The 11,993-nt window shown below is 46.8% G+C and overlaps 1 protein-coding gene across 1 annotated transcript; it reads left to right on the plus strand.

Annotated features, from left to right (window-relative positions):
* Window positions 1-435: 435 nt before the first annotated feature.
* FZD4 (frizzled class receptor 4) lies at window positions 436-11,452 on the plus strand. Its single transcript, XM_015832110.1, has 2 exons — window positions 436-687; window positions 10,121-11,452. Exons 1-2 carry the CDS (start codon window positions 436-438, stop codon window positions 11,450-11,452), a joined length of 1,584 nt encoding a protein of 527 aa, XP_015687596.1.
* The last annotated feature ends 541 nt before the right edge of the window (window positions 11,453-11,993 follow it).

Genomic DNA, 11,993 nt, shown 5'->3' on the forward strand with positions numbered 1-11,993 from the left:
CGCGTAGGATCGGGATTCTCTCCCGCTGCGAGCTTCGCGAGGCGAATTCGCTGCCCGCGGGAAGGCAAGCGGGCTTCCCGCTCGGCGCCGCTTCCAGCTTTCCTCGGCCGGCGCTGAGGCCGCGGGCGGCGGGGGCGGGCCGAAGCGGGGCCGGCCCTCCCCTGGGCAGGTTGCTCGCTCGCCCGCCCGCCCTCGCCCCTTCCTCGCCGGGGGCCCGGCGCCGCCCTCTCCGCCCAGCCAGCACCGCCTCGCCTGGTGTCACAGCGCGCTGCGCCGGCGGCGGAGCCAGAAGCGCGCTCGGCGGGCGCACACGGCGCAAGAGGCGGGCGGGGAGAGGAGCGGCGGCGGCGGCTCGAAGCGAGCCTTCTCGGTTCCTGCTCCGGCAGGGGCTGGAGCCGGCGGCGGCGGCAGGATTGGCGGCCCGCCTGCCGGACGATGTGCCCGGCCGCGGGGCAGAAGCTGCTGCCGGCGGCGCTGCTCTTGCTGGCGGCGCTGGAGGCGGCGTGCGCTTTCGGCGACGAAGAGGAGCGCCGCTGCGATGCCATCCGCATCTCCATGTGCCAGAACCTGGGCTACAACGTCACCAAGATGCCCAACCTGGTGGGCAGCCAGTTCCAGACCGACGCCGAGCTCCAGTTGACCACCTTCACCCCGCTCATCCAGTACGGCTGCTCCAGCCAGCTGCAGGTGGGTGCCCGCCGTCCTCGCCTCCTTCTCCTCCTCCTCCTCCTGGGGTGACTTTCCCTTTCTCCCCCCTGGGGTCAATTCACTTTCTCCTTCCCGGGATGGTGGAACTTTTCCCCTGGGGTGCGGAGGCTCCCGCAGATGCCCCCCCCCCCGCCCGGGGTGGGAGCTGCTTACTCAGAGGTAAAGCCGCGTGGAGATCTCGGCCTTTGGACCGAAGGCTCCGTGTCGTAAATATTGCGTTTTCCTGCAGTATTTTTTTTTACTTTTCTTCCCTCCGGAGTTCTAAAAGGCCCGGGCGTTCAGCAAAAAAAAAGAAAGAAAAAGCGGATTTAACTCTTGAATGAGACGGATGGGTTGAGAGCCACAAATAAAAGGACAAGAAAAGAGCTCTCTGGACCATGTGCTGAGTGCCTCTTGGTAGGTCTTGAGAGGAAGGGAAGAGCTGGCCGAGGTCGCATGTAGTCCGAGACTTTGTGTCTCTCTCGCTCTCTCTCTTTGCCCATCTAAACTCTGCAGGTTGAGGCAGATGGTGTGAACTCGACTCGTCTTGCTTGACCAACACAGGCTACTAATAAACCCAGAAAAGAAAAAAAAACTCATTAGCCAACGGGGTCAAGTGTGTTGTGGGAATTGTCAAGCGAAATTGAGTCTAACGGAGAGTGATACAGTCACAAGGCAGCTGTTTGGAAACTTTATCCTCTGGATCCAGGGACCCTTCTCTGAGATCTGAGGAGACTTGTGATCATCCCTGGTTAAAAAGAACAGCCCCCCTTTTTTTGCAAACGCTTTTGAGATCTGGCTGTCTTTCTGCTGGTGGTGGTGGGGGGGCTGGTTTCGAAAGGCTGGGGGGGTTCAAAAGGGAGGCTTGGCAGAGAAAAGGGAGAACTTTGCAAGAAATAGCCCTACCAACCTATTCAATACGGGCATGCAAGAACGATGACTCTTTCTGCACCTTTCAACAAACAACATGCTTTCTCGGAGTAGTGGAGAGCTTAATCCACTCCTGGGTGTTTCCAGACAGGAGGCTTTGGGGGGGATCAGGTGTACTAAGAGGAAGCTGGTACTTGGCAAAGACCGGGGCTGGAGGAGGATTTTGCCCAGCTGAAGAAGTAGAATTGTCCTCTTCCAAGGCTGGAGATCAAAATTACAATGGGGATCAGGGTTATGCTAAGTTAAGTAGTTAACAGGGTGCCGGTGCTGAAAAAAAAACAAAACAAAAAGCAACTTCCAAGCTTGGAATTATGCCAGAGGGCATTGCAAATAAAGCAAGCAAAGGTTGTAGTAGGGAAACAGAGCTTGGAGGACCTGGGGCCAAAGATAGAAGTAAGTAAGGAAGAGAGAAGCAAGCGGGACGATTAGGGGACAAGAGAAAATTACATATGGGAGGGAAGGGTGGCTTTGCTTTTAGGTTTGGAGAGAGGGAAGGACACACACCAAAAACACAAGATAAGTATATAAAAAAATCTCACACAATTGACAAAAGGTAGGCAAGGAGGGTTTTTTCCCCCCCCCTCTAGGGGTCATCCATGAAAACAACATGCTGGGAAATTCAGGCACCCTGAAAAGGAGATATCTGTGCCACTCATTGCTCAGCCACGCGATTATAATAATAATAGAGTTGGAAGGGACCTTGGAGGTCATCTAGTCCAACCCCCTGCTCAGGCAGGAAACCCTGTACCCTTTCAGTCTCTCCTTAAAAACTTCCAGTGTTGGAGCGCCCGCAACTTCTGCAGGCAGCTCATTCTTCTAAGATTTGTTGAAGGCCACCAGTCGAAGGTTTTCATAGAGGACTGGGTGGATTCATAGTACATTCACAGGGGCTCTCAAGGGTCTTGATACAGGTAGTCCTTGACTTACAACCATCTTGTTTATTATTGACTGTTCAAAATTACAATGGCACTGAAAAAAAGTGACTTATGACCATTTTTCATACTTATAACCATTGCAGTATCCCCGCGGTCAGGTGATCAAAATTCAGACACTTGGCAACTGGCATGTATTTATGAGGTTGCAGTATGTGTGTGTGTGGGGGGGGGGGTCATGTGATCCCCTTTTGTGACCTGACAAGCAAAGTCAGTGGGGAAGCCAGCTTCACTTAACAACCGTGTTGCTAACTTAACAGCTGCAGTCATTCACTTAACAACGGTGGTAAGAAAGTTGTAAAATGGGGCAAAACTCACTTAACGACTGCATTGCTTGGCAGAGGAAATTTTGAGCTCAGTTGTGGTCGTAAGGCGAGGACTACCTGTGGTCTTTGGAATCATGCATGCCAACTGCTAGGGAGCAACAGTGGAAGGGAAATATTTACCTCCCATCCATGGCCTTGTGTTTAAAAGGCTCCTGGCTGGATATTATAGTATGCCAAACGCTGGATTAGTTGGCCTTGGTCTAATCCAAGTGAGCTTTTCTTAAATTCTTTCCTTCTACATATTTTGCTTTCCTCTTTTGTGTTTTTTCTTGCTTGTTCTTGTACCACGATGGCCTAAAGTTTAAACCATAGGTCCCCAACCTTTTGGACACCAGACTTCAAATCCCAGAATTCCTGAGCCAGCCATGCTGACTCAGGAATTCTGGGAGTTGAAGTCCACGAGCCATAAAAGAGCCAAGGTTTCCTACCCCTGTCTTAGGTCATCAACATCCTACTTTCTACTGGTGGGTTTCAGTCCTGGAGTGGTGGTGTTTGCACGCGGATATATTCCTGGCACAATAGGTGTGCATTGACATAATAGGTGACATAATTTGGTGAGGCCTACAGCTTCGGTGAGACCCTCGGAAAGTGATTTTCCAGAAGACCTGTAAACTTCCGGTGCCACGTATGAAGGAGAGCCTGCATCTCAGTTCAGTTCATAATTTGAGGCTGTCCTCACCCAACTTACATACATACATACATACATACAGTACCTTCACTTTGCAAATCTTTTCCCTACCTGCATGTGAGAAACACATCATGTACACAGGTGGTCCTTAACGTACGACCACAATTAAGCCCAAATTGCTTTGGCTAAGCGAGACAGTTGTTAAATGAATGTTGCCCCATTTTACAACCTTCCTTGACACAGTTGTCAAGTGGAGTCTGTGCAGCTGTTAAGTGAATCTGGTTTTCCCATTGCTTTTGCTCGTCAGAAGGTGAACACATGATCCTGGGACACTGTAAGCGTCATAAATATGAGCCACTTGCCGAGTGTCTAAATTTTGATCAGGTGCTCTCTGGGTCGTAAGTGTGAAAAATGGTCACAGGTCACTTTTTTCAATGCTGTGTAACTTGAATGGTCACTGGACAAATGTTTATAAGGTGAGGATTGCATGCATCTCTTCCAAGTGTGAATCCAGAGCACAGTGGATAATACAGAACTAGAAGGTCATGCAGCATCATGCAATAAAGTCTTTGCTTAAACACATTTAGAGATCCGCTGGCTTTTCCCTGGGAGCTGATCTGTCTCTCCGCACTATTTTTAGGAGAAATTTTTTTTTTTTTTTAAAGGCAGCTTGGGTCGTTTCCTAGACTTTGGCTGTTTTTGCAACCAATGATCAGCAAATTGTGTTTCTACTGCATGGAAACTTGCCACGTGCCATCCGTAAGTCTCTTTCCCACTCCTGTGAGGGCAGATTGGCAGCTGAAGCCGAGAGGATGGCAGGTTGCTTTCAGAAGGAGGGGGGGAGGGAGACAGAAATAAGGAAATGCAAATATTGCTTGCGGTGAAAATCATAGCAACAAAAGTTTTCTAATGTTCTGCGCCACCCCCGGAGTCGCAGTCAATTGTGTGTGAATTAGTTGGGCGGCTATGTAAATTTACTCAATAAGTAGATAAATAAAATAATGGCAACTTGAAAAGAAGTGTGAAAAACCAGACAGGTTTCAGATAGCTTTATTATGAACACTTGAATTTTTGTCAAACTCTGCTGGGAAGTCTTCCGAAAGAAAGAAAGCACCCCCCCCCCTTCCCTTCCCTTCTCATCACGGCTTGTAATCCAACCTGGATTGGCTTGCTCCTTGTGGTTAAAGCCTTGTTGTTTTCCAAAATGACTCCTGGAAGTTAACAGCCAGCTTGAAGCCAGTGCATCTCAGGTGTGCAAAGTAAGAAGACCAAGAAAATAGGGCCAAGATTGAATAAATTGCTTTTCTTTCCAACCGTGCCTTCAAAGAGTCCTAAGTATCTTTCTTATTCTCAGGGAGTTTGATAACACCCCTGGTGAGGAAGATTAATTGGAGAAAACTGACAGCCACCGTGAATTTCTAACAAAAGATGTTGGTCTCTGCAGACTCTGTTATCCTCTTCATATTTGGTACCGGCAAATCAGCTGGTCAGCTCTTTCAGAACCACATGCTTGCTGGTGGTTCTGTTCATCCATAAAGAGACCTTCTTTCAAAAGCAGCCTCCATTTTATTCCCAACTTGGAACTGGACCTGTTCAAAGCAACGATGATATTGGGGGGGAAAAGTGGCTGTTTTTCGCACATATGGCTGTGGCAGTGTCCTGATCAAAATTGGACACTTGGCAACTGGCATGTACTTATGGCGGTTGCAATTTCCCGGGTCATGTGATCACCTTTTGTGACCTTCTGACTATTCACTTCATAACCATGGCAAGAAAAGTCGTAAAATGGGGCAAAGCTCCCTTAACAGCTGTCTCGTTTAGCAGCGGAAATTTGGGGCTCCACTGTGGTCATAAATTGAGGACTTGCCGCACGAGCAGGTTTTAGAAAAGGACAGACACATTTTTTCTTGTTGGGCATAAAAACTGCAGGGCAGAGGAAAGGAGCGGTAGCAAAGTTTTCCACTGGGTGTGAATCTGCCAAGATAAGAAACAGACTTACAATAACATCTAAATCCAGGAAGGGTTTGGTGATGGGTTTTTTTTTTTGGTTTTTTTGCAAAACTGTAATGCAATCTTTCCAAAGTTTTTCTCCTTTTCCTTCTCCCTCTCTGCCAGCCTCCCTCTCTCTTTCTTTTTTTTCTTCTTCAAAAAAAGCTGTTTGTCTTGAAAAGAAAATCTCAAGCTTGTCTTAGGAGATTGGCAGGTTATCCCTGCAAGAGAGTGTGTGTTTGATCAGGTAGCTGAGGAATTTAGACAGCCCGCACTCAGCTCTTAACACCAGAGTGGGTGCTCTGAATTGACATTAATCAACAAAAGACAAACCAGCAGTTGCCTTTAAGTATGTCAGATATTTTCACCTTAATGGAGGCGAAATCCCTCCAGGTAACATGCATGAAAACAAAACTGCAGGGTAGAAACAGGCAGTTACCCAGTTTAGGCAACGCTAAAGAAGCTCTCGCTTTTAAAAACACATTTGAAACAAGCTTCGCAGGTCAAACGCATTCAAGCATGTTTCTAGCCCACATTAATAGTTAGCGTTCTGAAACTGCAATAAAGTTTTCCATTTCCTTGGACACATAAAGGGAGAACAGCCAGTTTTGGGTGGCTTTTTCAGGGGGATGGTAAAGTGTTAAACAAGTTTATGCACACACTGCCTTACATAATACTAGTGTGGAAAGAAAAATCAGGTCCAGTTCCAAGCTGGGAATAAAATGGAGGCTGCTTTTGAAAGAAGGTCTCTTTATTGATGAACAGAACCAGCATGTGGTTCTGAAAGAGCTGACCAGCTGATTTGACGACTACATGGATTTTTATACAGTTTTCACAACATTTCATAATCTAGAGCAGGGGTAGTCAACCTTGGCTCTTTTATGACTCGTGGACTTCAACTCCCAGAATTCCTGAGCCAGCTAAGTTGTGTGTTTTGTTATTTGATTGGTTTTACTTGTTTTGCAAAGGCTGGTGATGGTTCTTAATTATTGGCTTCCTTGGTCCTAATCCTGTCAAACAAATGTAATTAATTTTAACCCCTTATCTTTAGTCTGCCTGTTACCTCCATTAAGCTCTGTTTGTGAATCAATAGGCCTGTATTTCTTTTCCTGAGCTTTATTTTTGTAATTTGGGGGACATAGTAAAAAGGATTGAGAACACCCCCCTCCCAATTTATATCTTCTTTTGGATCCAGAGATTGAGAGCATGGCGTGAATCAAAGGACTCTGTGTTCAGGTCTAACCTCTCTCTGCTTTTTCTGTTCAGTGCTGAATTTCTTGGTGTCTCCTATCAAAGTACAGGTCAGTCCTTGGTTCATTTAGTGACCGTTCAAAGTTACAGCGGCACTGAAAAAAGTGACTTATGACCATTTTTCACACTTACAGACTGTTCAACACCCCCATGGTCACATGATCAACATTCAGATGTTTGGCAACTGACTCATATTTATGACGGTTGCAGCGTCCCAGAGTCATGTGATCACCCTTTATGACCCAAGGAAGTCAGATTCACTTAACAACTGTGTTACTAACTTAACAACTGCAGTGATTCACTTAACAACCATAGCTAGAAAGGTCGTAAAATGGGAAAAAAAACCGTTAACAAATGTTTCACTTAGCGACAGAAATTTTGGGTTGGGTTCCATTGTCATAAGTTGAGGACTACTAGAAGACCTCCAAGGTCCCTTCCAGCTCCTATTCTATTCTATTCTATTCTATTCTATTCTATTCTATTCTATTCTATTCATTTGGGGTGGAATGATGTTGGCTTAAGGAGAAGGACAAACACAACCTTTGTAGAACTATAAATATTTATATTAAATTCAGTAGGTATTTCTCGTCTTTTTTGTGTGTGTTTAAGCCCACACTCATATTTCCAAAAATCCAGTTTGGTGTAGTAGTTAAGGCATCAGGCTAGAAACCGGGAGACTGGGAGTTCTAGTCCTGCTTTAAGCATGAAGCCAGCTGGGTGACCTTGGGGGCAGTCACTTACTCTCAGCTCTAAGGAGGTGGCAGTAGCAAACCACTTTTGAAATCTTGCTAAGAAAACTGCAGGAACTTGTCTAGTCTGACTCAAAAGTGCAGCCTACACACAAGGAAATCCATGGCCTGGCTTTTTCCAGGACTGAGTTTGTGATCCTAAGTAAATGTGTGTACTTGGAGGCAAGCATCAAGGGTGACACTGAAACTGACCTTTGAGTAAACATGCAAATGGTGGCGTTGCAAGTTAAATATATGAGAAGATGTTGAACAAGAACTCTTTGTTATTTAGTAGTCTATGGCTATGGTCTCCGTACTTGGCAACTTTTTAAGACTTGTGGACTTCAACTCCCAGAATTCCTCAGCCAGCCATGCTAGGAGTTGAAGTCCACAAATTTTGGAGAGACCCCTGTCTATGAGCATATACAGCAGGGGTCTTCAAACTTGGCCTTTTTATGACTTGTGGACTTCAACTCCCAGAATTCCTCAGCCAGCATGCCTGGCTGAGGAATTCTGGGAGTTGAAATCCACAAGTAATAAAAGGGCCAAGTTTGAAGACCTCTGATATACAGGCAATCCTTGATTTGTGACCAGTTACAATGGATACCCTAAAACCTACTTAGGACCCAGATTTGAAGCTCTGACATACAAACACACACACACACACACACACACATATCACATGACCATCATTTGGGAGCTCAGCAACTGATCTGTATTTACGGCCATTTGCAGGCCCTTGCGGTCACATAAACTTCAATTTACTATGTTTTTGCAAGAAACCAGCATTACTTCCGGTTGGGTTCACTTTACAACTGTCATGTCTGACAACAGCAACAGCAAACACCAACAGCAAAAAATGTCTTACATTCAGGTGTGGTCATGTGGTAACCCACTTTATGACTGTCATGACTTAACAACCAAAATGGGGGGGGGGGGTTCAGTTGCCGTCGTAAGTTGAGGACAATCTATATTAAGCCTGAATAAAAACGGTTCAGCTTCTTTCTGGCTCTAAAATAATCCCAGTTATTTCTGGTGGCAGCTTCAAACATTTCTTGATCCAGTGAAGTTTTTGTAAAGTTCTTGGCTGGGATATTGCCATGTATATACATGTTTAGCATTTGGGAGTGGACATATTTTTCTCCTGTGTTACCTGTGCATTTGTATGCAAAATAACTTCCTATGTATGGAACAGTAAGCTAGGGCAAAATAAAACCTCCCAACAACCCAGTTTAAACTTCTAGAGAACTGAAACATGACTATCATCAACATTATTATCAATCCTGCAACTGTGCTCTTTCACTATAGGGGTGGAGGGTAAGCCAGGGGTATATCAGCATCATTTTCACTGAATTTCTCCCCTTTTAAAAAAATGGTATATTTCAATATTCTTTCTTCAAAAACCGTATCATGTTTGATGTGGTGAATTACAGGCCTGCATTAATCTTAGCTTTGTTGTGGTGAGCGAGCATATTTGGAGGGATGGAAACTTTGGGTAAAATCCAGAATCTTCCAGTTCTCATTTTTAATGGGGGGGAAAAGCTTGAGTTTTTATCCTGTCATTCTTGGATAGGCTGATATCCAATACTCTCAAGCTAAGCAGGATAGGATCCGGCTAGTATTTGGATGGGAGAGCAGCAGGAGAACCCAGGGTGGGAATTTGGTTCAAGCTTGGCTGAATTGTATTTATTTATCTATATCTCCCACCTTTACTATTTTTTACAAGTAACTCAAGGCCGCAAAGGCCGCAAACATATCCAATACAGCTTCCTCCTCCATTTTCCCAACAACAACAATCCTGTGAGGTGGGCTGGGCTGAGAGAGAGGCCCAAGGTCATCGAGGTGGCTTTCATGCCTAAGACAGAACTAGAACTCACCATCTCCTGGTGATTGGCCCAGATTCACCCAACTGACTTTCATGGCTAAGGTGGGACTTGAACTCACAGTCTCCTGCTTTCTAGCCTGATGCCTTAACCACTAGACCAGGGGTAGGCAACCTTGGCTCTTTTATGACTCGCGGACTTCAACTCCCAGAATTCCTGAGCCAGCCATGCTGAGGGGAAAGGGCGAGGTTTCCAAGCTGAGCCATGCTGGCTCAGGAATTCTGGGAGTTGAAGTCCACGAGATGGGGTTAAGGAAGACAAAGGATGTGTTTTTTGCTATGTCCCTGATTGTTGATTTCTATACAGATAATCCTTGCCTTACAACCACACTGGAACCCCAAATTTTCATTGCTAAGCAAGATAGTTGTTAAGTGAGTCTTGCCTCATTTTGCGACCTTTCTTGCCACGATTGTTAAAGTGAATCACTTTAATTTAGTAACCCGGTTGTTAAGTGAATCTGGCTTCCCCATTGACTTTGCTTGTCAGAAGGTCACAAAAGGGGATCACATGACTTTGGGACACTGAAATCCGTCCTAAAATACGTGCCAGAGTCAAGCACCCCAATTTTGATTCGTATGGCCTTCAACTCCCAGAAGTCTCCAGCCAGTCTTGTTGGCTGGAGAATTCTGGGAGTTGAAGTCCACACTTCTTAAAGTACCCAAGGTTGGGGAACAGAGAAAAGTCTAGGATGCAAAACATTGGGAAGACAGTGTCACCTGCATGCCTGTTTTTTCTAAAGTTGCTTTGTCCTTTCTTCCTCCTCCAGTTCTTCCTGTGTTCCGTCTACGTCCCCTTGTGCACGGAGAAAATCAACATCCCGATCGGCCCCTGTATCGGCATGTGCCTCTCCGTCAAAAGGCGATGTGAGCCAGTCCTGAAAGAATTTGGCTTCTCCTGGCCAGAAAACCTGAATTGCAGCAGGTTCCCCCCACAGAACGACCAAAATCACATGTGCATGGAAGGGCCAGGAGACGAAGAGGTACCCCTCCACAGCAAGGCCCCCTTGCATCCCGGAGAAGAATGCCAGAATGTCGGATCAAACTCAGATCAGTACATCTGGGTCCGGAGAAGCTTGAATTGCGTTCTCAAGTGTGGCTACGACTCTGGCCTCTACAGCCGGTCCGCCAAGGCGTTCACCGACATCTGGATGGCCGTGTGGGCGAGTCTCTGTTTCATTTCCACCGCCTTCACCGTCCTGACCTTTCTGATTGATTCCACTCGCTTTTCCTATCCAGAGCGGCCCATCATATTCCTGAGCATGTGCTACAATATTTATAGCATCGCTTATATTGTCCGGCTGACCGTAGGCCGAGAAAGGATTTCCTGTGATTTTGACGAGGCCGTCGAACCTGTTCTCATCCAGGAGGGCCTCAAGAACACCGGATGTGCCATCATTTTTTTGCTGATGTACTTTTTCGGCATGGCGAGCTCCATCTGGTGGGTGATTCTGACCCTGACGTGGTTCCTGGCCGCTGGACTCAAATGGGGCCACGAGGCCATTGAGATGCACAGCTCGTATTTCCATATCGCTGCCTGGGCGATCCCTGCGGTGAAGACCATCGTCATCCTGATTATGAGGTTGGTCGATGCCGACGAGCTGACGGGCCTGTGCTACGTGGGCAACCAGAACCTTGACGCCCTGACGGGCTTTGTGGTGGCTCCCCTTTTCACCTACTTGGTCATTGGGACCCTCTTCATTGCGGCCGGCTTGGTGGCTTTGTTTAAGATCAGGTCCAACCTTCAAAAGGACGGGACCAAAACAGACAAGCTGGAGAGGTTGATGGTGAAGATCGGGGTGTTTTCCGTGCTCTACACCGTGCCTGCCACTTGTGTCATTGCCTGCTATTTCTATGAGATCTCCAACTGGGGGATTTTCCACTACTCCGCAGATGCCTCCAACATGGCTGTGGAGATGCTCAAGATTTTCATGTCCCTCCTTGTGGGCATCACGTCTAGCATGTGGATTTGGTCGGCCAAGACGCTGCACACTTGGCAAAAGTGCTCCAATAGGATGGTGAATTCGGGGAGGGTAAAACGGGGGGCGAAGAGGGCGGATGGGTGGATGAAGCCTGGGAAAGGAAATGAGACAGTGGTATAAAGAGAGGAGCAGGAACCCAGAAAATTCTCTTTTCCGTCTCCTCCCCGATGTAAGAGGAACTGATGGAGATGGCAGCATCTGGAGAAGGAGTGTTGGAGTGAATCCTTTATTGAGAAATATTTTGAGTTTTTGCAGGATTTCGAAGGAGGAGAGGAGAGCAGGCGAGGGGGCTCGAGCAGGCTGGTGGGGGAAAAAAGCACAATTTTCGCAATGGCTTCACAAAGTTGTGAAGGTAAAGAGTAGAGCCTCTTGGATTTCTGTCAGCAAGCGATGATTTTAGGATTCATGGGACTTTGCATCTCCTGGTTATGCACGGTGTGCCTTCTCTCACTCCTTTTCTTTCCCCTTGGCCTGTCCCGACACATTTATCACTGCCTTGTCGAAGTAGTGCAAGAGAACAAAATGGAGAGGAAGAAATTCCTAGTTCTTCAAGCTTTGGGGAGAATTGCTGGTGTCAGGGAATTCTGAATCTAAGGCCTTTCAACTTGGAAAGTGATGTTCTGTTCGATGTCCAGAGCTTGGATACCGCAGAAAAGTTCTG

The sequence above is a fragment of the Protobothrops mucrosquamatus genome, unplaced genomic scaffold (assembly GCF_001527695.2).
Source record: "Protobothrops mucrosquamatus isolate PMUCROS unplaced genomic scaffold, P.Mucros_1.0 scaffold_305, whole genome shotgun sequence".
In the NCBI taxonomy this organism is placed as follows: domain Eukaryota; kingdom Metazoa; phylum Chordata; class Lepidosauria; order Squamata; family Viperidae; genus Protobothrops; species Protobothrops mucrosquamatus.